Genomic DNA, 25,435 nt, shown 5'->3' on the forward strand with positions numbered 1-25,435 from the left:
TGCCCTGATGCTCTCCTGCTTGTGGTCTTCCAGGAATGAACCCCAAGCACGTGGGAGTAAAAGGGTGCCACCCCTTTTCCGGCCTTGACCACTGATGCATGGTCACATGCAGCAAAAGGTGGAGACAGGAGGCAATGAATGGAGCACTGAGGTCCCCCTTGGCCATCAGGAGCAGGGACGTTGGCTCCAAGAGGAGACGTGGCCCTACAATGGTGACGAATGACTGCGTTAGCCCCTTTCCGTGGAGGAAAGGAACTTGGAAAGCACGCAAAAGAATCATGGTATGGTTGGGCCATGCTCGGAATGGTGGGCTTCCCCCCAGCCCCATCCCATCCCATCCCACCCCACTTCAAATAATAATTAAGGAAACAAAACCACAGGAAGAAAGTCCATACGCTTGCCTGCTCCCCCCTGCGTATCATGCACTGTCCTGGATTACTTTCACAGTTGTTTGCGTGACGATAAGGTCATTCGTGATGCATTCTGTCTCATTTGTAAAAAGGAAAAGGAAAGACAAATGCAAAACGAAAAGGCAAGTGGATTTCGACTTCCCACCACAGGTGCTTTGTGGGAAGTGACACCCGAAATGCAGAGCAAAGATAGTTACAAATAGAGATATGCAGCCCGGCCGAGAGTGGCGATTCATTCATCCCCTCTCTGAGCTTTTGTGCTTTCTGGTTCCGCGCCCCCCACCCCTCCAAAGTCCACTGGCGTGTCTTTGGCCCCCTCCCCTGCATCATGCTAGGCCGTCATCCAGATTCCAGTGTTTGTGGGTCGGCTGGGTGGGCAAAGGGAAGAGAAACCCAAAGGCTGATGAAAGGACACCTTAAGACACAAACGAGGGTTGTGGGGAAGGGCGGAGGACTGGCAGACCATAGCAGTAGTCATGAAAGGAAAGGGTTGCAACACCAAAGCCACGGATCAGTACAAACAACACTGTAGGGGACAAAAATCAGTGGGTGAAATCAAGAGGGGGGCCAAGAGAAATACTCCCCTCCCTCGCCCAACCCCCCTCCCAAAATATAGCGAGAAGCCAAGCAACCAGCCCACCCACCAGGCCTTTTCCGCGTCGCCTCTGAACAAGCAGCAGTTTCTCTTTCTCGTGGCAAAAGTCTCGGCACGGGACGCCCCTTGCAGGCGCGTGTGGGGCCGCGGGGCGGCGTGTGGGAGGACCCGGGGGCCGTGCGGCGCCGCTGCGAGTCCTGGGCCGCGGGGCGCGTGTGGCAGGCAGGCGGTGGGGGGCAGGGGGCGGGGTGGAGCAAGCTACACATACCACTCCTTTTTGGAAATGAACGATCCATCGTTCTGGGAGACCATGTTGTCGGCTATGTCCAGTTGCTCGGGGTCATACTGGAAACCGAGTGTCCTTTCGTCGTAGGGCTCGGAGCGGGCCTCGCCCTCGTCCACGGTGAAGTACGGCCGCTTGGAGTCATCTTCGTACTTGCTGGGGCCTCCTCCCAGCTTGCGGCCCCCTCCGGCCCGGTCCTCGTCCTCGTCCTCGTAGCTGTCTCCCCCCAGCGGGCCGGCCTTCTTCTCGTCGTCCGAGTCGTCAGGGTACTGGAGGTTCTGGGCCATGGGCGGGTGGTGCTGGGGGATGCCCGCCTTGCTGTACCCGTTGCCATAGACGTGCTTCTTGGTGCTGTAGTCGCCCTTGAAGGTGTGGCGCCGGTGGCGGAGCACCACCAGGACTACCACGGCCACGGCCACGACCAACGAGACTCCGCCCACCACGCCCCCAATCACGGCGGTGGGGATGGTTGACTGCGCCACGGACGTGCCCGGTGGAGACGGGGTGTAGGGGAATTCTGGGTAGGAAAAGACAGATGGAAGGGGGAAACAAGCGTCAGTCTGTGCGGCATCATGCTTTACGAAGTAAAACAAAAGAAAATAAAAAACGGGAGGGGAGATGAGGAGCAGGAAAAGGGGAGGGAAAAATCGAGGGAGGGCAGTCTGTGCCTGCCTGCGGAAACCTCGGGGCGGGACCGGCATGGCGTGGGGCCTCTCCGCCTTGGTCTCACACACAGGCCGCTGCCAAAGGGCCGCGGTCCCCCAACCAGCCCAAGCAGTTGTGTCCTGACTAAGCCTGGTACCCCAGACGGAACCACCCACGCGGACGGTCGGCACCACCGCTCTGGACGGCACGAGCATGTTCTCCTTGAGATGGTTCCAGATACTGCTGGGGGGCTCAGAGCCGAAATACACTTTGTTCCCTTCACAAATTTTGACACCAGAGTTCCTCCAGATGTTCTCTGAATCACTCGAAGTATGTGCCGAATATTCACAGAATATTTGACGGCTGACGACACTCGAGTTCAACCTTTGCTGATATCCACCAGTCTCTGGGGGCCCCCAGAACTGAGATTTTGTGCCTAGGTACATGGCAACGTGAAGACAATACTGGGAGAAGCCAAGAAGCCTCAATGCAACACCGCATTTCAAAATTGCCATTGTGCAGTCAGTTGCCTGATGGCAACATGGGAAGGTAGAAGAATTTGTCCAGTCCCCTTTTAAAGGCGGCCAAATTGGTGGCTGTCACGTCACCTTGCAGAAGTGAATCCCACAGAACTGCATGGAAGCCCTTCCTTTTATCTTGTTCCAAGCTCCCCACCACCCCACTTCTTCAGATGGTCCCTTTGGATTCTCAAATTAGGGGAGAGGGAGAAAGATGCCTCCTCCCCCACTTTCTCCACCCCATGCGCCATTTTGTCCAGCTGTCCGTCTCGCCTATCGCCCTCATGTCCTCCTGCTTCTGGGCTTCCCGAGGGCAATGGGTGGGCACGGTGAGAAGGATGCCGCCGGGCCCGTGGGTGGCAGAAACCTGCAAGCTGCGGTAGGTGCGAGCTTGCCAGGAAGACATCAAGCGATCTCGGACAATAGATCAGAGGAGGTCTCTCTCCCAGCCTAAGCTGCCGGCATTATGTCTGAGAGACCCACACCATGTGCTTGTCATTCTCCTTTGAAACGGTGATGGTGGAAAGAGATTGTGTGAATCAGGCACCCATGTGGAACATCTGCCGAAGATGTGCTATGACCTGCAGGAGGGGAGGGAGTGCACTGGGCCGCTCCTCCTTTGGGTCATGCCCAACACCATCCTGGGAATACCTGAGAGGGTCTTGAAAGGGTTCTGACTGGTGGTGATTTAATGAATCAGATCAGCACGAAGGAAATTAGTCATGAAGGTTCTGTCAGGTAGCTTTTACTATTTAGTAGGATGCCTGCATGCACTAAAGCCAAACTCCATGCACCCAGCTCACCTCGCTTCTGGAATTAGGAAAGATGCGGCCTCTATAAATATTACTGAAATGGGAGATGCTTGTGTGCAGCGTCTCCTTTGCAACAGCCGGTGCTTCGAGGCGCACTGCTGAGTGGTTCCAGGGATTTGTTCCCACTGTCGTGAAGAGTCCTGAGCCCTCCATCCTCCTGCCCCCCTGGATTTCTTGGATTCCCTTCTAAAGTCACCAAAGACACCGGCCATCAACACATCACGTGGCAGCAAATTCTGCAAGCAACTTGTGCAGTACGGGACAAGGACTTAATCTGGGCCTGTCTTCGATCTGCTGTCCACCCCCTTTCCTGGGATGGAGCCAAATGACAACATTAGGAGCGAGCACGATGTTTATGCTTCTCTTTCAGTGTTTGGGATTTCGCAGCACCCCTCCTCCCAATCTGCATCTTGTGGAAGCATCAGACCCCATCCAGCCTCTTTGCAGAACAGCCAGCAGCAGTATTGGTTTTTTCCTTCCACAAAATGGAAAAATGAGCCCCCTCCCTCAAAAGGAGCGGGAGAGGGCGGACTGCCAAGGTCACCCTTGCAGGAGCTCAGGACTAAGAGATGGGCGCTTGGCACTGGGCCAATGATATATCCATCACCATAAATTGCCCCAAGCAAACAGAAAAAGACAGGAAAAGAAAGGCAGAGGAGGAATGGCAAGGAGCCGAGAAGCGTCCTCTTTCCTCTGGTGCACCCAAGACATATCCTCAAACCCACCACTGGCAACCCCAGACTCACATGCATCAGACAACTAAAAGCCAGCCAGCCAGCCAGCCAGCCACCAGGCTCCCCGCTTCAAATGTCAAGCTGCAACTATTCCACTCAAACACCCCCAGTGGAAGTTGAGGCCGCAATAACAAAAGTAACAGCAGCAGTAAAAACATCAACGCCACACCAACATCGTGCCTGTGACTGGACCCATCTGAAAGACGCACTGTTGTCTAGGCAGCCTGCCTTCCAAACCCCACAGGTATGGGACTGTGGTTGCTTAGTAGTGAGGAAAGAGTGCTCCGCATGATGCTCAGAGACACCCTTGCCTCTACTTCCTCACCTGTTCTGGAGCCCAGCCCTGGTATCATGGCCAGGATCTGAGCTGGGCTCCCAAGAACTCCAGGTGGGAAACGTATTTCCAGGCAGCTGCCTAAGGGCTGTCACTGACCAGGAAGATGCTCATGCAGGGAGGAGAAAGGACCTCACTGGGGCAGGAGGGAGTCTGAGGGTGGTACATGGGAAGCATCTCACTGAGTGAACCTGCCTATGTCCCAGGGGGCTTCCAGGTGGGTGATGCCAAGGTAGAGAAGATCTTTGGACCAACCTCTTCCCACCCTCTTCTGCAACTGCATTTCCCACTATTAGCAACTCAACAGCAGAACAGGAGGATGTGATGCTGCTTGTTTTCACACAATCCCCTGGCACTTGTGTGCCCTGTAGCACCTACAGTAGTTGCCATGACACTTCTCTCCCCTTAGTTGTGAGGTGGATGTGACCTGTGCATCAAGGAACCTCTCCATTTCCCACCTTCCTACTGGCCTTGCTCCCTTTTGGACAGATAAACAGCAGCCAGTCACTCATAATTACAGGATTAATTATGTTTCCTGTTCCTTCTACGGGAAAAACCTTTGCCTGCTAAATTGCTGCAAAGTCGGGGAGGCTGCTATAAGGGCACAGGAACTTCAGGAAGCTGGGAATCTGGCAACATCACTGTGTTTGCTGTTCACTGACCCAAGTGTGGAATCCCAGGAGCATCAGCTCAGAAATAAAATAACGAGCAGCTCCAAGTTAGACTGGGTAGGGGATGGGGCAGGGTGGAAGAAGAGAAAGAGGAAAGGACACAAACAAGGAAGGGGATTTTCACTGGAAATCAGCAGGACAACCGATGGAAAGGAGGGTTATTAAAAAGGAACATTCTCAACACCACCACGTGGTGGCAGTGGAGACCAGCTTTGCATTCCCAACTCTTGACGGGGAGGAGACTTTAAAGAGCGCCGTTCCCTTACACAGCCTGCCTTCCTTTGTTACCAGACAGACATGGCCCTCCAAAGTCCCTCCTTTGGAAAGGGGTCCCCTAAGAGCAGCACCCCAAACTGCTGAGCTTCCCTGTGAAGACTGCACTGTCATGCTCCTCGGTATCATTTCCTGTGCTGGGCAAGGAGTAGGACTGCACGGCCTCCAAGGACCCCTTTGAATCTCAGACGGTGGGGTGCACCAGGCACGTTCTCACCTGCAAAGCCACTTTTGCTTGAACCCTCCCCGCCCCATGGTTTTAGCCTTTTCCTTCTCCTGGGATCCTATTCCTCTCTGGGGCCATTTCCGAGGCATCCCCCCAGAGGGAGCAATGCAGAGGGAAAGATACAGCCCCCCCACTTGGGGTCATCTTCCGCCTGAGCACTGCTGCCCCACACTTCACCTCTGCTGCTCATGAATTACTCATCATCTTAGCCAGGCTCTCTCTTATCCTCTCTCTTGCTCAGCCCCTGCTACGGCCCATACGAGACACTTCACCCACTGCACAACAAGATGCACCTCCCAACTTTGGCCATCACCAGAAAGGCTGAGGGGAACAAATAGGTGCCCAGCCCCAAAGCCTGCAACCCGGGGTGAACCTGATGCTGTGGGAAGCATGTAGACAGGCAGACGGAGGCACTGGAGGCATGTGGATCACAACCTTGCCTGATTTCAGGCTGTGGAGAAAAAGAGGAATGCTTCATGTATGTGTTGTAAGGCTGACGGCTGCCTTCCCCAAGCTAGTCACTCCAGTCATGATGGGCTAGCTGGGGGATGCTGGACACTGCAGTCCAACCCATCTGCAGGAAACCAACTTGGGGGATGTTTAGCCCACTGAGACTGAATTCAACCCAGGATCTCTCAGGGGAACCCAATCCAAACTTTGGCAAATCTAAGTCCCAGGAGGAGGCAAAGGAAGATGGGCATTGTAGACACTGGGTGCTCTTAGGGATGTGGGGGCAGGAGCAGAGGGACCGAGGGAGAACACTGGAGCAATCCCTTGCATCTCCGGTCTTTTAGCTTTGTGCTTCTCTTGGTCATTTTGTTGGGACCTGCTTGGTCAAGCCCCAACAGATGTCAACATCTAAAGCTCCCATTTATGGACTATGAGCATTCAGCCATACAGTCTAGTGATGTCCACTCTGACTGACAGCAGTGCTCAAGGTATGAGGGTTAGCACCTTTCCAAGCTTTGCTACCTCACACTGTTGAGACCGGAGATTGAATGCAGCTGGGGTGACCCACCAGTGAGATCTGTGTTCACTTCATGCTGCCTTCGATTGGGCCAGGCTGCCAGCCCATCCAGCTGAGCACCATAAGCATTCCGTAAGGATTCAGAGGTCTTCCAGGTTCGAGGCCCGAACTTGGGGGCTTCCTAAGAACATCCAGGCTGGATCACATCCAGGCATCTCATCAAGCATTCTGGTTGAACTCCAGTCTGCACAGGTTTGTTTCAGCGCTTTATGAATGAATGCATCCTGCCCTGGCTTCCAGAAGGGAAGGGCAGCCCCGATTGACTGGCCATAGCTCTCTCTAGTCCAGCACTCTGTTTGCATAATTGCTCATGGAGTCCCAGAAACAGGTGAAGCCCCAACTGATGCTCGAAGACACACTGCCTCTGTTTCCGGAGGTACCACATAACCACCAGGATGTCATAGAATCAAAGGATAGTAGAGTTGGAAGGGGCCATGAAGGGTGGAGGAACCAACCCCCTGCTGTTGCAGTTCACCAATTTACACCATCCCACTCAGATGGCTGCCCAGTAGCCATGAGTAGGCTTCTCCTCCAGGGATTTGCCCAATCCCCTTTCAAAGCCACCCAACTTGGCGGCCAGCAGTACATCTTGCGGGAGGGAATTCCAGAGCATCTATGGAAGATCCATGCAATGCCCTGCTGGGCTCTAGTACTGTAAGGGAGGAAGGAGAGAGAGGTCTCTCTCTCCACATTTTCCATAACTGGCACCATGTTTACCCCTCTGTGTCTCTCTTCATTCGCAATAGGATGGCCTCTCAGCTGCAGGCCATCCCCCAGATAGGACGTTGCCCTATCTCAAATTCAGTCTATTGGACCATCATTGTCCTGTTTCAAGAGACAGCGGCACTCAGAGAGGGCCTTCCCCGCAGCCTCAGCAGGGACCCACCAAGGTCCTTCGTCATGCACAGCATGTATCGAGGCCCGCTCCAGGGGCCATTCCAGGGGCCAAATTCTCTTCCTGCCGATTAGTGCATATGCCAGAGCCTCTCCCCTTATCTGGCACTCCAAAAACCTCGGGCTGAGCGCTGGTCATGGCTGCCGTCCCCTGGAATAGCAGCGCACCCTCAATCCTCCAACAGAGCTGCTGCAGACCCGTGCTGAGGAGCGTGTGCACATGTGCCGCACATGAGAAAGCCATTAGGGAGAAAACAATCTGGAGAGGATTAGAATGGTGCTGTGACATGAGGAAAGAAAAGAAAGAGCGCAGTGTGTGGGGAGGGGCGGGTGGAGGGAGAGGTAAAGTGAGCCCGTCACGCCTTTTCTCTCCAGCATGGTGACCTCTTCTCTCCGCACCCCTAATGAAAATAGAGCAGGCAGGCCTCAGAAGCGGCCCCCTTGGATCGCCTCCCCAGCCTGCTTTGCGGGGCTCCAACAGCTGTTGCATTCAGGCAAGCTTCCTGTCCCAGCGCCAGCCGCGTGGTCTCTGGGGGCAGCAGCTGGAAGCGAAGAGAAGAGAGGGATCGCTCTGGGTTTCACACTGGATGGGAGCCAAGCTGGCAGCATGACTTTGATCCCGCCAAAGCGAAAGACAATGCAGGGTTTATTTTATGGGGAGACTGAATGGGGCTGGCCTGGGAGTTGGGGATCTCCCCTCCTGGGCAAGAAGGGTTCCAAGATCCAACCATTCCAGGGAAGGCTGGCACTGGGTGGGTCCCACCTGTTGCAGGATGTGGACTCTCGCTCTCTCCCTCTCCCCATCCCTCCCTCCTCCCCAGCAGCTGGGAATGAGCAGCATCAGTATCCAAACTCCTGCCTATTATCTCCAGAGGCGCACGGCATGACCACCTCTGCTGTGCACAAGAGTTTGGGGAAACGTCCATCCAACAAGTCCCCTGTCATAGCAGCCTCAGCATCGTGCGGCTGTTGCTCAGCACAAATCTTACTTGTGTGTGGCAGTCCCTGTGCAATGTGGGGACTAGCCACAAAAGGAGGCTTCATGTAAACCAACTGGAATCAGAAGCAAGGACGGACTTCCCAGCGTGTCCAAGCACAAAGGAGCACGTGGAGCCCATGAGTCTCACACACGTTTGCTCAACACGGAGCCTCATGGGAGCCACACAGAGCCATGCATGAGTAGGAATGAAGGCTTCGGTGTGACAACACGGCATGCGTCTTCATAGGCAAGTGTGAATCCCCATGCAGAGTATTATGGGAGAGCAACAGTTCTTGGCCAGCTAAAAATGGACCATTCTTTGGGTAGGACTTCTGGCCTTCACTATGTTTTAAGTGGCATTTGCCAAAAGCAAAAAATCTATGGAGGGGAGCAGCTGGCTTTGGATATTAGGTGTTCAGTGGGGCGGCAAACCTGATACTGTGACCAACTAACTGTGCTTACACGTTGTAATCCAGTGCATAACATCTGTCAAAGTGACCTGCTGAGATGGCATTTAAAGTTCAGCAGGTGTCAGCAATGAGTTAAAGGCCCTTTGCACACGCTCAGGCAAACGCAAGCTTACTCCAGGGCTGAATCCTGCCATCAGCAAAGCACTCTGCAAATACAGCAAAGCTATACTTGATGCTACACAGTGGAGCTGCGAAGAAAGCTTAACCTTTCTTCTAAAAGTTGCACTTTAAAAAAGTAAATCTGGTGGAACTGGGCTATCCAGGGGTAAAAAATGGCCTCAGCCCATCTTCCCCATTCCCTCCTTTCCTTGCTATCACATGTGGATGCTGAATTCCCTGTCTGGTCATCTGTGGCTCAACTGGCTACACAACTTGCTGCAAAACCTGAAGCGGAGTTTTGAGGAAACGGGGCCAGTGCTGCCTCTCCCTGCCCTGTGTGATGCCCACCAAGACAGGTTCCCTGGCAACAAATGCCCCGTTCAGAAAGCTTCCATGAAACCCTGGCCTGGATTTCTGGCTGGTGACAAGCCAGCCCATCCTTGCCCTATCAATGCTCCAGTGTGCAGCGACAGGAAGCTGCATTTCCCACCAGACACTTTGAATTTGTGCCAGGAAGGAGGGAGGAGGGAGCTCGTGCATGATGCGCCTGCCTGGAACCACTGGGAACTCGCACAGCGGTTCGGCAGCTGCTGCCCGCATTTCAGGCTGCGACAGGCTTTGGGACAGAAGCCAGATGAGTTTAGGATTTAATCTTTCTGCCGGGTCACCTTTTGCTTGTCAATCAAGAGCTTCCTGATGGGGTCTGTGGGGGGTGGGGTGGGGCAGGAGAAGGCAGCCCTGCCTTCAGCTTTGCAGGCTGGGAGACTCTGCTCCTACGGGCCATGCAGGGGAAACGCTTGATCCGTTTCGGGGTGGCTTGCAAAGGCTTCCAAACTGGGAGGGGATGGAGTTGCTTCCCCTTCCCCCGCATGGACTGCTTATCCATCAGCTTTTATTTATTAAATGTGGTGCTTGTTTCCAGAAGCCCAGGCAGGTCGTGAACCACAGGCTATAAAACCTGGTCCACAGCCCTACTGTTGCCTCTGGCTCTAGGAGTCCCCACCATGAGCTGGATCACAAGCTTCCACTGCCTTTTGTTTGGCGTCATTTGTCACCAACCATTGTCTCCACATCCCAATTAAGGATGCAGCTGATCAAAGAGGCCTAGGTTGACTCATGCTCTGCTCTTCCATCACACAATCCATTTCCACTCATCAAGTACCTTCAGCTCAAGCTCGAGCATCACCAAAACCTCAGTCCCGGAGAGACCTGACCCACCTGTGAAATGACTTCACCACCTGAGGAGCAAAATGCAGGAAAGCAGCATTTGGCCTCCTCTCAGCTCCTCGTCTACTTTCCCAATGCACCTTCCAGAATCAGAAGCGAAGGACATGGCATGGCCAGGTGGGACCCCCTCAAATCTTAGCCCTGGAGATTGGAACAGCCTCCTCCTGAGTTCTCCGATCCACTGTGGGGGGTGTTTACTCAGTGTGATCCGAAGCAAGTGTACTCAGAAGCAAATGCTGAGTGAATTTTGGGCACATCACGAGAAGTCAGAAGACAATCATGCTGGGGAAAGTCGAAGGGGGAAGAAGAAAAGGAAGGCCAAGTATGAGATGGATGGACTCCATCAAGGAAGCCACGACCTGGAACTAACAACAGCTGAGCAGTCTGTCATGGCCAAGGTATTTTGGAAGGCTTTTATTCATAAGATCGCCTTAAGTTGGAGATGACTTGACAACATATAACAACAACAACAACAAGCTGTGTGGAATTTCGAGGAGCATAGTCTCTCAGTCCAAAGGACTGCAACCTTACCTGAGCAATTTTATATATGTATTTAACTTTATGATGACATTTATACCCTGCTTTTTTCCCCTCTTGCAAGACCAAGGCAGCTTACATGGTCTTCCAACTCTCCATTTTAACCCCACCACAACCCTGTGAGGTTGGCCAGGCTGTGAATCCATGGCTGGCCTAACGTCTGCTTTCTGAAACTTGCAGTCCTGAACAGACCCTGGTGTGCATGCCAACGAGCGGGCGGGAGGGATCCCGCTGCAGGCACGCAGCTCAGGGTCGCGAAGGCCTGGGACCATTCGGGGTGGATGCCTCAGTGCCGCTGGTAGCAGCATTGCCTGTTTTCTGATCCTGGGTCTCTGGCTGACTCTGCATCTGAGCAACCGTGCGTGAAACTGTCTGCTGTATACACGTGTTGATGTGCCTGCACACACGCGATGGAGTGTGTTCCCCTATGGGGCGACATGCGTAACCCGGGAAGGCTCTGGAAAACACGGGTGTGCACAGCTCGGCCTCTCCTCGGAGTCTCTTTATTAAGTGCCCCAGAAGCCAGCCATTATCAAGTCACACATTTCGCTGTGTGGATTCACCTCACCTGACAAATATCCTACAATGCCAGCAAAGCTATTACACGAACAGATTGGAGGAATAAAATATTAAACTTCCACTTATCCATCTTTTTAATGTGCTGTAACTCTAATGGCAGCCTTCAGCTTTTGCTCGGAGCAAAGCGCCACAACCGAGAGACTGAGTCAGCCATGCACACTCCCTCGTGGGGCAGGGCGATCATCTGTGGATGGGAAAGCATTATGTAAAACAGCATGTGTTTGTGCGCGCGCGTGTGTTTGTACGTGCGTGCACGCATCCATGCAAGCGGAAGGAACAAATTCATCTCAGAGTTCGCTCCGATATGGGCACTTTATTTATATAAATGGGAATATGTTGGTCCTTTGATGTTAGAAAGTACGGGATGCGCACGAGCGATTTCACAACTGGTGTGAAAATGTGTTAGCTGCGGATGCTGACAAGTGTCCCAGGAAAGCCAGTTCTTACTAGGGCTGGAGCTGGTGAATGGAAGGCGCTGAGATCGGATGCAAACGCCGTTGAATTATTCAGTCACGAGCCAAAAGGTCCTACCTGCAGCGAACCCTTTAGAGAGTCATCTTTGTTTCTGGTGCACAGTGAAACTAGATGTTGCTATTAATATTAATGTTAATGTTAATATTAATAATAATAATATCGCTGCCACCATCACAAGTTGTGAAGTGAGCAAACACAAGAGATGGTGCCTGCTTGTTGGAGGCGCCGAGATTTTGGACTGCCTCCCATTCAGAAATTCTCCTGGCTCCTTACTGATAGCTTTTCATACCAAAATGGAATATGCTTTTATGCAGTGTTAAGTCCTCTTGCTGTTTCTAATGCTTTTAATTCTTGCTTGTTCTTCTGGTTGCATCTTTTTTTTAATATTGCATGTTTGCTCTTTAACGCACAATTGCTCTTTTTCAAAGCTACTCTGGCACTTCCTGGTGGAAAGGCAGAGCGACAGGAGCACACAAAGCTGCCTTTGGACCAGGGGTCCATCTAGGCCAGTACGACTAACACTAACTGGCAGTTGCGGCTCCACTGGGTTTCAGCCAGGAGCTTCCCTAACCCCGCCTGCGGATGCTGGTAACATGACTTAGAATTTTCTGCAATGTGGCACATGGGGCAACGGTGATGCAGCTAGGTAAGCTATGTTGGGTTCCTCACAGGAGGAAAACCGTGAGATATAAATGCGACATGCCAACAGTGGCAGAGGCAAAAACATGGTGCGCAACGATCCAGATCTGTGTTGCAAAAAATGCACTTCTGCTTTGGTGGATAAGCGCCTTCACCATGTGCTGCTGAGGTGTAGGCTGGCTAAAGATGCATGCAAATCAAAACTGAGACAGGCATCACTCAGGCTGAATCTGCATCTTTTTCTTCTGTCCCTCCCTTGTCTTGGACCGAATAGGTTCGACAGGTTTCGGAGAGCTTCTGAACATGGACGACTCATTTGATCAGAGCAGGACGAAATCAAAACCATGCCAGGTCTATAGCAGTGTGCGTGTGTGTGTGTGGGCAGCCGGGCTGGAGCCCTGAGTCACTGGGTGCTTTTCTCATTCTGCCACCCCCTTTTCCTTCCCCACTCCTTCCCTTCAGCAGCTGGAAGGAGGGAACAGATCTCTCTTGCCAGTGGTCAGACCCGGCTGCACCCAGGGGGTTGCGATGTCAGCTGGGGAGCTGCAGGCTGCCCCCCCCCCACTTGCAGCACTGTCCTGCACACATCTGAAAGAGATGCTTCTCTTTGCCCCCACCTGCATCTCCCAGGGCGGGCTGGCAGCTGTCCAAGCTCCAATTGCTGCAAGCTATTCTTGGGGGAGATTTTGAGCACTGCCAGTGGTGCCTAAATTGCCAGCCAACCCCAAAATTTCTCCCTGTAATCACTGGGTGAGGTAGAGATTGCTAGCCCAATCGGCCCGTGGGGAGTCCAGGATAAACATATTCTCAGGCCATGAATGATTAACAAGGATTTTGCTTTGCACATCCAAGCCCAACTAGGCGGCTGCTAATCCCCTTGAACTTGGTATCTCCTGGCAAAGGCTCCTGAGCGGCATCCCACCCCGTTTACCACCTGGGCTTTCCCCATCCCATTTCCTTTCCCTTTTTGGCTTCATTTCTCACCAACAATTATTTTGATTAGAACTGTCAACTGATCAAAATAGCCTTTAATTGATTCATCATCTGCCTTTTCAACAGAGGCATCCATTAAATCACCACTTAAACTGTAAAGCACATTTGCATATCACCCAAACCTTGATACTGGAGACTTGCCGAGACAGATGAGAGAAGGAACCCTGAGACGACGGACTTCATTGTCAAGAGACGAGGCTTCCCAGGGAAGGCCCCTCTTACCATTTTGCTTTTCGATCTCTCTGTGGCAGGGAAAGGCCATTACAAAAACAGCCTTCCAGAACAAAAATGAAGGCGCCTTTTAAACTTGGAACCCATCGACTAAAAAGACACCATTGCCAATTAGTCTAGCAATTAAATCAATTAAATGCAGGGATGTGCTGCTGAAAATGGCTGGGCACTTCACCCGAGTAGCAATAGGCAGTCCACTGACAGATGAGCCTATAACTTTGTCCAGCTCTCTTTAAAATCCATTTGCTGCTTCTTCTACAAGCACGGCAGATACAGGAGCAAAGTGGAAGAATCCTGAAGTGGCAGAAAGAACTGTGCTGCTTCAAACCACAGAGGTAACGTCACATTTACACAAACAAACACGCCTTGCAAAGTAGAAAGCGAGTGCTGCAGGAAGAAGGCTGGGCAAGAAGCATCCTGGAAAGACACTCCAAAGGGGCACTCCCCACCAGCCAGTCCGATGCACCACCACCACCACCACCAGGTTGCCATTTTCCCCCCACAGTGACCATGCTCCCTGAAGCCAATGAGAAATGCAGTCCAGCAGGGGTCAAGTCGGGGAAGGCTATTCTTCCACATGGCAAGTAGCCATCTCAGGATCATGGGAAGGGATGCAACACTGCCATCAGCTCTGCTAAGAAGACACCTCTGTCAATCTCCTCCTTCCTGCAGCTGTTTCTCAGCTGGGAGAGGCCACTAAAGAACATCTGCAGGCAGGAGAGATGGCAGCAGCAGAAGTTCCCAGGGACCGCATCCTGCTCGTGCCTCTGCTTCAGCTGCAGCACCCCTGGATGCTGGCACTAATGGTGCACCCACTCCAGGGGCCAGCCTGAACTTTCAGGGGGCCACCTGTGGAGCTGCACCTATTTTGGGGCTTGGGTTCAGCATCACCAGCACCTCTGAAGGTTCAGACTACAACCCCAAGTGGACACCCCACCCCACTGAGGTTGGAGCTGCCTGCCAATGCAGGCAGAAGGCGAAAGGGGGATTTTGGCCAAATGTGTTTCCTTGCCAGTCCCTAGTCCTCAGGACAGGCATTTCAGCCTTGAAAACGGGGGGAAATTGCACAAGGGCTGGGGAACCACCGAGCTGCACTCACAGGTGTTTGGGTTTCCTTGGGCAGCTCTAGCATGACTTTTCTTAAGCTGCTGACCATGGAAAGTGGAATCGAGGGCTCAGAAGGCCAAACTCGGCCTCCAAGCATGAGGTTGGGCATCTCTGGTGTAAAGGCGCATTGTCTCGACACCTGGGGGGTTCCAGGCATCTGGATTGCCAAAGGGTGGACAGATCTTGCAGAGGAGGTGACCTAATGCAGCTCTTGGAGACCTCTTGGTTCCTCACCAAGCCACAAGTAAGGATGAAGAAAGCTGCTTTGCGCTGTGCCAGACCGTAAATGCACCTAGCCTAATGCTGTCTCCAGGCGAGTCCAGGTGCAACCGTGTGGACTGTACCAACCCATTCTCTAAACAAGGTAGGGGAGGGGAGGGGACCCTGTCCAGCAGGAAGGATGGAAGGGCTGTGCAATGCCTTTTTGATCAGAAGAGAGACCCCCAACTCTCAGCTTGCCCCAGCTGCAATTCGCAGGACGTTTCTCTCTAAAGATGCATAGGAGCATTGGCTGAGTGTCACATTGGCTCCTCATCATCTCCACCAGGTGGCACTCTGCCTGCTCTGTGACATCAGGGCAGTTCAGCCAATCACTACAAGAGGCTTTCATCAGCCACACAAAACTATCTTCTATGGCCGTACAGTGCAGTCATTCCTATTTAAAACACACGCTTGGAATTCTGGGCTAAATATTGAGCCTGCACGAACTCCGAATGTCATTTCCACTCATCGTCATCAACTGGACACCTCCAGAAGCCTCTTCGCTCACTCTCGCCTCGATAACAACATCCCCCAATTTTTAATGATGTCACCTGTGCCCCCCCCCCCCAATGTCATCCCTTCCTCCCATACTTCAGAGGAAGCCGTTTGTCTCCAGGGACCGTGTGACCAATTATCTTTAACAACTATAGAGATGAGCAACCAGGAAGCCAGTGTGTGCAATAATTTCCTTAGAACTAAGAATTAAAAGCAAACAAGTCCAACCATTTCAAACCAAGCCTACCAAGAAGCGAACAGAGGTCTTTCTGTCAGATGATCTCTATTCCTAAGGCATCTGCAAACAAACACTACCTCAGCCGACACGCACCTTTCTTCTTGCCCTTGCAGTGTTCCCTTCGGAATCTCTCTTTCTCTCACACACTCACTCACATGGCATGCAGCACTGCTTTAATGCGTTCCATGCTTACTTTGAACCAGACGTGGAAAGGAAAACAAGGGGAAGCCAAATGAATCAAAGCATCGGTGAACAAAAGGAGACGAGTGCCGGAGAAGCGATGACATGGAGAATCCCAGCAAAATCAGAGCTCCTTATGGGAAACACCCCCTGTGAGCACGGCAGGATGTACCACGGAACCCCTCCTGACCCAGAAGTGACAGCAAGACAGCAAAACGTTGCGCACACCGGAACGCCACATTTCCTCCTGCAACCCGCGCCCTTCTGCCACAGAGGGTGCCTTACACGGGGGTTGATTCCTACCTGTGACATTGACTTCCACCAGGCCCGATCGTGTGCCGATGGTGTTGGTGGCCTCACAGACATACGTCCCCGCTAGGCTGTAGGTGACTGGCCCCTTGAAGAACAAGGTGCTGTTTTGAACCTCCACGTTGTCCGGAAGCGATCCATTCATTCTGCCCAGAAAGGAAGACACCAAGGTCAGTGACCCAGGCTCTGTGGCCAGTGGATTCTGGCTACTCTGAGCTTCCATCACCATCTTCTGGACCCATGCGCAAAAGGAGAAGCAAGCCTAGCCAGCGGCTTTTGTCCATGTCTCCTACATCTAACGTCTTATCTGCATCTCAGCACACAGGTTTTCCTTCGAATAAGCTCTGATGGCAACAGATCCTGGGGCAAAGTGCTCTGAATGCCAGTCTAAACTGCGGGACACCTGCCTTCAAGGCTGTGCTCCACCACCAAACGCACAGTGCCCTTCGGCAAGTCTCTCTCTTTCTCAGCCCAACCTAAGCCACAGGGTTGTTGGGCAGCTAAGATGGAGAAGTGAAGAAACCCCACATCACCCAGATACCGTGGGAGGGGCAGGATCACAAAATATTTAAAATGGGGCCTGCCCCATGCCATTTATATTGAAATTGAAGGCTGGGTCTGATTCCTAAAGCAAAACAGGCTTAGGAATGGAGAACGGTGCTTGAGGCTCGCCTCCCTCAAACGTGCCTTTGGAGATGATGCTTCCCTGGCAGGAGAGGAGAGAGCCACCACGCAAGACGCCACAAGCGGGGAAAGCGGGGATTCATCCTCTCCCCACCATGTGTTTTAGCTCTTGCAGTCGGGACTCCTCCTCTTCCTGCTCTGGATGCAATACGGCAGGCGGACGGCTGCCCCGAGTGACCATCCCGGCCAGCCTTGTCTTGCTTCACTAAGGATGTACGGCCCTTTCATCCACGCTCAAAGAACTGAAGAAAACACCCCACTTGCAACCCTGAAGGTGAGTGTGGTTTGGGTCCTGCTAGCCAAATGCATCCTTTTTGGAAAATGGGCATTGCCCAAAGGACGCATTGTCATGCCTTCATTAATGGGGGAAGTCTGCGTGTGTGTGTGTGTGTTTTCCTATTGAAAAATGCACAGTTTTCCTATCCTGCACCCACCCCGAGGCAAAAGAAGCATCGAGGTGAGAAGGGAAAGCCTCAGTGAACAGAGAAGCAACCTTTCTTTCCCATTGCTACCTCTGCGTTGCAGTGGTTCTGCAAGGTTTCCAACAGAAACAGCAAGAAAAAGTCTCTCTCTCTCTCTCTCTCTCTCTCTCTCTCTCTCTCTCTCTCTCTCTCTCTCTCTCTCTCTCTCTCTCTCTCTCAATTTCTCTGTCTGAGAGCATGTGGGGTGGTTTTTTTCTAGCCCTGCCATCTGGAATCCTTTCATCTTATGCTGTGCTTTGTATCAGGGATAATTTATGCCAAGGCACTGTGGACAATTTATGATATGCCTGATTTTTATTTGTTGTAATTTCGTGGTTTTAAGCAAATCAATTAAGCTGAACTGAGATCGTTAACTGCAAGTGCTGGGACTTAATCTTGGAACCTTCTTTTTTCTTTAAAAAGGTTTGTCAGTGAGTTATGCTCATGCCATTTTTCTCGAGCAATGGACACTACCTAACATGGGCAGAGCTGTGCTGAAATCTCATGGCAAAAAGTTGGATTCTGCACCATGAACGGCCAAATCATTTGCATCAAATGCATAAGGGCATAATCGATTTTCCAGTTTGGGCAAAGAGTGAAGCTGTGCATTGAAGCCCTCCCCTTTGAAAACTGAACCCCTGAGCCCACCAGAAATCCTAATTATTCCCTACCCCAACACTCACACCAGCACATTTCTGCCTTTTGAGATTGGGCACATTTTGCACTGAGCTCTCTTTTGATATCTACAAAGCCTGAGGGGCTAGAACCTTGGTTTTATCCAAAGAAGCAGAGATTTGCAGCATCCCAAAATTGACGGGCAGTGACCATTCCTCAGCACTGGAACAGGACTTAATTTGTCTGCTCTCCATACAACTCATGTTGTCAACAGTATCATCTCACCTCTCTGTTCATGCTTGTTTGTCCACGAGGGACTGCAATATTAGCTCCGTGGCATTACCCAAGAACAAAACGGGAGCAACATGGTGATGAATCAATCCCAAAGCGTTTTGGAAAGTCATGGAACAAAGAAGCATAAACAATTCTGCACACACGGGAAGAGAATTATGCAGTCCGCTCATTTTTAATTACCAACACAAGGTAAAGCAATTACTTTAGCTCAAGCAATTGGGCTGCCTCTAACGCAGCAGCAGAGTACTAGCTTTGCATGTCGAAGGCCCCAGGTTCAGATTGCAAAGCCTCCAATTAAAAGGAGCGGGCAGTGGGTGAGGGGGAAGCCCCTCCACCCCGAATTTACAGAGCTGTCTCCTTCGGATTGGGTAGACAAGGCTGGGCCAGGTGCAGGAATGGAGTGGCCTGCAGTCACAATTTTAAGGAACATGACTAGTTTCCCTAATGATGGAGAGCCCGTGTGGTGCAGTGGTTAAGATCACGGGACTGGGACTCGGGCGACCTGGGATCCAGTCCCCACTCAGCCATGGAGCCCACTGGGTGACTTTGGGCCAGTCACAGACCCTCAGTCCAACCTACCTCACAGGGTTGTTGTTGTGGGGATAAGACTGAGAGGAGGAGGAGAACGATGGAAGTCGCCCTGAGTTCCTTGGAAGGAAAGAAGGCAGGATATAAAAATAATAAATGGGCACAGGAAACCGCAAGACACTTGTAGTACATGAGTAGAAATAACTTGGGTTTGGATCTGGCTCAGTTAAGAGTCAAAGGACAAATATTTAAACTGGCAAAGGCTTAGAGCAGGAGAGGGGAGGGGAGCCCCATTCAGCCTGAGGGTCACATGACTTACAGAGCGACTCTTGGGGGGCTGCTTCCCACGGGTGGACAGGAACAGGGCAAGGAGGGTGGGCCAGATGCCAAATTTGTCACGTGATGCTCTGGAGCAGTTGGGGGAAAGGTTAGGCTCTCAAAGGAAGCCAGATTTGGCTCTCCAGCCCTGACTCCGAAACAGCAAAGGTGTTCATGACTGAAAGCAAACCACATGCATCCCAACGATCAAGAAAAGAAGTCAGCAAGAAAGAGCCCGGTGCACTCCTGTGCAGAGGCCCAGAGCTTAATTTGGGGTAGCTAAAGAACAGAGCAAGGTCAGAGTCAGTCTTGAAAAGAAGCCCTTAAGATGCTAGCCAACAGGAGAGTCATCGCCTGCTCACCTAGTCATACCTACGGTAGTCATGGGGAGCCTGAAAGAAAAGAAAAAGCATCACTTTTGTAAATTGTTGACTTGCTTTCTTCCTTCTGCTCCTGGAAGCATGGCAGGTCAGAACGAGGGGGAGCAGCCCTTGCCGCCTGGGCAGTGGAAGCGCCACCCCCAATTTATTGCCTTCCTCACCAGATATAAAAACTGGCGTTGTGCTTCCCTGGCTATAATCTTTAAGGTATCCTTATTTGGGAGCCGCTCTTGAAATGTCCACAACGTGAGGGCTGACCCAGCCGGCTCGATGTTTTTGATGATGGATGTTGTTTGTAGTTTTCTTTTTGGTTTTTTTAGGATTATAATTTCAAATAAAACTTATTAAAAAAAAAACAATGTGGAACCAAGTATGTGCTGGAGCCCATGAGCAGAGGGTAGCAGAAACCTTGCCAGTGGAAAGGTGGTGAGTTGTTCCCTCCAGCAAAATTGCTTCATTGTCCTGACCCAGGATTGGATCCTTCTGCCTTGGGTGCTTCTAGTGAAATGAGTAACTAAAACGGGGGGCAGCTTTTTTGGCAGTGGCCTCCCAGTTAAGGAACTGACTAACCATTCTAGTAGCAAGGTTTGGTTTTGGTTTGCCCACACCATTTAAATAATACACACAATCTGAACTCCTCCATTCTAAAATCTGTATTTCTAATGCAAGGGAGGCTGTGAATTTTTCATGCCTCTTTTGATGCTACTTCATGCTCCATTTTGTATATCTAAGTTGTTTTTAATGTTTATTTATTGTAAGCCGCCCAGAGGAGCTCACATTATGGAGTGGCACAGGGATGACAAAATTACAGGAATTACCATCCAGTTGCGAGATGCATTGCGTCGCCTACGGAGGGGGCTGGGGGCTGGGGAATTGCATTATTGGGCCTAGTGCTAAGAACAAAAGGTGCTTTCCCCCCATTAAATGGAAAGATTCACCAGAGTGTATAAAAAGCAACGGGGGTGAGAACTTGCTTCTCTGCACCATCGCTCCAAGGAAGACATCCGTTTGCAGCCCTTTCCTCGGTGGTTGCTGCTGGTACCTGCTAAAAGGAATCTGTAAGCCGTGAATCAGCTGATGCGTTGCACAGGCTGGTCTCGGGCAAAGGAGGGAAATGCCTTCCCATCCCACCTACCCTTTCTCCCTTTCCGAGCCTGCCCCGTTGCGGTTCGCCCTTTGCACTCAGCAGAAAATGTTAACCCCCTTTCTCCTCCTTTCTCTCTTTGCGCTGCACCAATCTCTCCTTTATTCCTTCCCAGTCAATAAAGCTGCAAGCAAAGCCCTTAATTCACCTGCAGAACCTGCAGGAGAGAAGACTGCGGAGGGAGGAGGGCCTTTCGTGCTAACCTGCAACAACCGTCTCCTCTTCCATCTGCTTTTTGAGATTTCAACCAGGAGTCATGGGTTTCTTTGGGGTTCAGAGACTTACTCCTAACCAATGTCCACAGAGAAGCCGGTGGGGTGAGATTAAGTAGGGAAGATTTGGGATGAGGGCACTGTAAGCCTGACAGCCTGCATCAGGACTAAATCATTAGCTGAGGCTTGAAAAGAAAGCCTGCAAGAAGGGGTGATGCTCCCCGCATTTTCTGCTGTGGCTGAATTTATGCTCGACTGAGTCCACTGTGCTGATTTAGCTGCCCATAAATTATGGGCATGCAGGAAGCGTGGTGCACAGAGCCCGTGCGACATGGCACAGTTGTAAACGTCTTTGTTTTCTCAAAAGGACTGGTGGAGCATTACAACTTGCACGTGAATGAGCCTTCTTGTACATTGGCCACATCTATCCATGTCTACATTGTGCATCGCAGTGACGAGGGAAAAGGCACTGTGCGTTTGCTCAGAGGGGCTCTCATGATGCTGTAAGAAGGAGTCGGACCAGGCTCAAAGATCAGCCTCTGAGATCCCTGATGACATAGGAGAAGAGGCAGGGCATTTTTGGTAGTGGCCCGATAGTAGTGGAAAGCCCTCCCCTAGGAAGTGTGACTGTCGGAACTCATGGCATTTTATTTCAATCCACCTTTTATTAATTGTAGCACCTTTAGAAAGTTTAGTGGCCAATTTTAAGGGGCGTGATGTCTCTTTCGGCTTATAAAAATCCTATGCTTGTTGCACATTCACTTTGTACATTTGGTTTTCTGGAGATAATTTCCCTGGAAATGGAGTTCTAAATCTTTAAATCAGTAAAAATAAATCAAGCCTCCTGAATTCATCTGAAAATCAAACCTGGCCTGGTCTCTTTTTGGGCAAGATAAATAATACACAAACATGAAGTCAAATTCCTGAGGGTGAAAATAGTTGCCCTTGTATGTAGCCAGGATTAGTCACATTCAGTACAACTGAAAGTACTTCTCCGTGGCTTGGAAAAGGGAGATTTGGCAAGTAGGTCCAAAACAGTCATCCTAGCACACTGTACATGTGTCTCTCCCTCAAAATATGGGACTGCGAAGTATACCGTGAAATGGCACAGGTACAGTCACACCATCCGGAAAAGTGAAATTTGGCACAATCACTTACAGCGATCCTATACATGTTTAGACAGGAAGGAAGATCTACACCTCAAAGTAGGAGGACTTTTTTCAGTCTAAACATACATTAGGTTGCACCCTTAGCTTTATATCCAATTAAGTTTTAAAAAAAGCGCTTTCTGAAAAGTGGAAGTGCCGGGTGGCGTTTGCAGACTGGTGACTAGATTTTCTCCGACAGGAGTGGCAGAACTGGCTTCCACCTTGGGAAACACCAAGATAATTGCACTTGGCATGAGGCTATAGCTTTTGTTGGCATAATCGTATAATTGACCTTGAAGCCTGAAATGGAATCCATTCTGCCAGCTCCGTAAAATGCATGTTTAATTCAGCCTCCCGCAACGGGGGCTTTCCAGATGTGTTGGACCACAACTGACATCATCCCCTAAATTATCTGAAATCCAAATGGCTGACTGGCTCTCCCAGCACTGCCTGCTTTGGTCTTGTGCAACCTGGTGCTCTACAGGAGTAATGAACTACAGTTCCTATCATCCCCCAGCCAGCATAGCCAAAACTATCTCCCCTTCTAGTCAAGGTGAACATGGACAGCCATGTTCTCTTCCTTTGGTATAGGAATGGTTCTCTTTACACACACACACACACACACACACACACACACTTTTTCACACTGGCAAAGACTTGGTTGAATAAAATTACTTTATAAAGCTCTGTGGACCTGGAAATTGAAATAAAATGGAAGAGACAGCCCTGACTTCCATCTGCACTGACAACCCTCTTCTCCGGGGGCCTTGACTTATGCATCAAAGATTTGGTTGATGCTTTTCCATTCTAGTTCGGTCTTTTCTCTTCAATCCCAGTCTACCCTGGTCAACAGTTAGAAATTCTGGAGGCCATAGAGCAAAACATTTGGAGAGGTGCTACATTCATCCTTCTGGGTTGTCCATGCTATGGAGGAGATGTCAGCAATTTGGAGGTCTCCTGGCCAAAGATCCCTTTCTGTTGGCCTTGTTCCCATCGGAAGTGGCAGATGAAGTGGTCAACCTCAGTTCTGACAGTATCTGCTTTCAGACCAAATGCAGGAGCTCCCAGGATTGAATGCTGCTCCAGGCAAAAGAAATAAAAATCCCCACCCACTGAAAAGCCATCCTGGGCTAGAAGAAGGTCTGCTTGACATGCTGGCTTTCTAGACATGGTGCTTTCTTAACACGGTTGTGTTAAATGGCAAAGCATTCCATCCTGCAAGCTGTAACCCGCAGCCCGAACTGGTACGGTCCAGACCCAGGACTGCCAGCTCCACTTCTGCTGTTTGTGAGAACTAGGCCGTTTACTCACCCACCCGACTCCATCCGGGTTATCCCAGGCAAACACACTGTGAGTCACCGGCTGCTGATCAAATCTGTCTGCCTGGAAACACACACACACACAGCCTCCTCTCCATCCGGCTAGCCAGGGATGCTTACTGGGGTGGAAACTGATCTCCCTGATTAGTTGCTGAATGAGGATGATGGAAAATTTACAAAGAGAGGATATTTGCAGATGTCAGGAATGGACAGGCTTGTCCAATGAACTTTTTAAAATTTCTATTTTGCTCAAAGCTTCAGACCCACCAACTGAAATCCGGAGCAAAACAGCACATGGGGTGGGGTGAATGATCGACTCTCTCCATGAGCAGCAAGTGGAGTTGCCTCAGATCTGTGTCACTACCCATCAGAGCATCCCACAACCTAATTTTACTTTGCTGCTGCTGGGGAGACTTTCCCTTGCGGGGTGATTAGCACCGGCTGCATTCTCACATCATTAATCCACAGAGCCAGGCCCTGTGCTGTCTGCAGCGGTGCACATGTGTCTGAAGACCAGACACAGAAACTCACCAGAAGGAACTCAAACACTAGACAAAAACGGGCAGAAAGAAAAGCAGCCCATCAGGGAAGCCCCATCTCCCTTATATGCTAGCTTTCTATGTGCAGGGCATTCTATTTTTTATTCTGCGATTGAACAGCATTCGGTTACATGAAGCCTCTGGCAGATCTGGCTTCCACCTGTTCTATGGGATGCGAGGGCAATTGTGCAGCACCAGAAATCTTTTCCCTGGCTGATCTGCCCCCTGCTCCCCCACCCCCCCCCCCGCCCCCACGGCCACACGGGTATGTTAGGCAGGAGGCAGGTGCTTACAGCTTCCACTGGTAGAGGGTGGCTGGAGGGTTTGCATCAGAGATGCACGTCAGTTTCACGTCCTTCCGGTTCAGGTACCAGTTGCCATCAAAGCCATCAATCCTCACTTCAGGCTCGTCTGTGAGTGGAAGGAAGAAGAAGAAGGGCAGGAGGAGGGAGAGGGGGAGGTTGAAACCATGGCCAGGGGGAGGGAAGCGGGGAGAGAAAGACCAGAACAGAGAAGGTAATGGATGGAGGAGGAAGAGGGAGAGAGGTGAGGAAGGGCAGGGTAGAAATGGATGAGGGAGGAGAACAAGCAGTCATTAATAACTGTTCTCACACCTCAAAGCAACGGTTAATTCCTACATGGAGAGTTGCTAGAGAAACAATGCTAACTGTACATTTCCAGGAGATGGTTGTGGGTACCCTGGAGTGAGAGAGGGGTCCTCTTCACGTGCTCAGGGATTCTTTACCCATTCCAGAAGGGAACCCTGACATCAAAACCAAACCCTGCGCCCCTATCCATCGGTGTGCTGTTTAACACTAATCTTGCATTGTTCATGTTAATATAAATGGGCAAGTGTTGTACACAAACAGAGCACAGGAACAGAGTTAAGGAAGGTCTGTTATTACTGTTCGGAGAAGGCGGCTCTCGCAGCTCTCTTGGCAGGGACGACCCAGAAGGGCTGGTCCAGCAGAGCGTTCCTCTCACTTCCAAGCCACAGAGGGCTGGATCGCTGCAATGTGGGCGCCGCCAGGAGTGCGGAGCCGGCGGGTCCCTGTGGGGCAGCCGCTGCACACGTCGGCTAAGGCCTGCCCTTACCCACCCCGAATCAGACCTTGGCCCGGGGCTTCCCCACGGCTCCCACTTACACAGCACGTTGAGGGTCATGCTGTCAGTGAAGCGGTCCAGCTGGTAGTTGACCACACACATGAGCTGCTGCTGGTGAGCCTCCCGGCTGGGCAGGAGGCGGTAGCGGCTGATCACCGTGAAGGTGCCGTTGGCATTCCGGATCTCCTGGAACTCGGCCTCCCCCTTCAGCTTGGTGTCCCAGGTCACGGTGCTGGGAGGCTTCCCGTTGGAGGAAGTGCAAGTGGCCACCAAAATCTTCTCCGTCAGGCCGGCCCGGGCGATCAGGGGGCTCGTCGTGCCCTCCATCCGGTTTGTTGGCTTGGCTAAGCAAAAGTGAAGGCACAGAAAGGTGAGCGGAGGGGAGCTGGGCAATTATCTATCCCCAGGCAGAAGTGACATACAGTCTAGTGTCTCTGAACTAATTTCTG

General features: G+C 51.4%; 1 protein-coding gene across 1 annotated transcript in view; it reads right to left on the minus strand.

The window, feature by feature from the left end:
• The window catches only part of NECTIN1 (nectin cell adhesion molecule 1), a 157,442-nt gene that overhangs the window by 50,791 nt on the left and 81,216 nt on the right, over positions 1-25,435 (minus strand). The window contains exons 3-6 of the mRNA XM_044439659.1: positions 25,028-25,330; positions 24,176-24,293; positions 19,503-19,532; positions 16,235-16,386 (exon numbers count right to left, since the gene is read on the minus strand). Coding sequence (XP_044295594.1) covers positions 16,235-16,386; positions 19,503-19,532; positions 24,176-24,293; positions 25,028-25,330 — 603 coding nt within the window. The remainder of the gene's footprint in view (positions 1-16,234; positions 16,387-19,502; positions 19,533-24,175; positions 24,294-25,027; positions 25,331-25,435) is intronic.

The sequence above is a fragment of the Varanus komodoensis genome, unplaced genomic scaffold (assembly GCF_004798865.1).
Source record: "Varanus komodoensis strain SLA01 unplaced genomic scaffold, ASM479886v1 scaffold35, whole genome shotgun sequence".
Classification (NCBI taxonomy): Eukaryota; Metazoa; Chordata; class Lepidosauria; order Squamata; family Varanidae; genus Varanus; species Varanus komodoensis.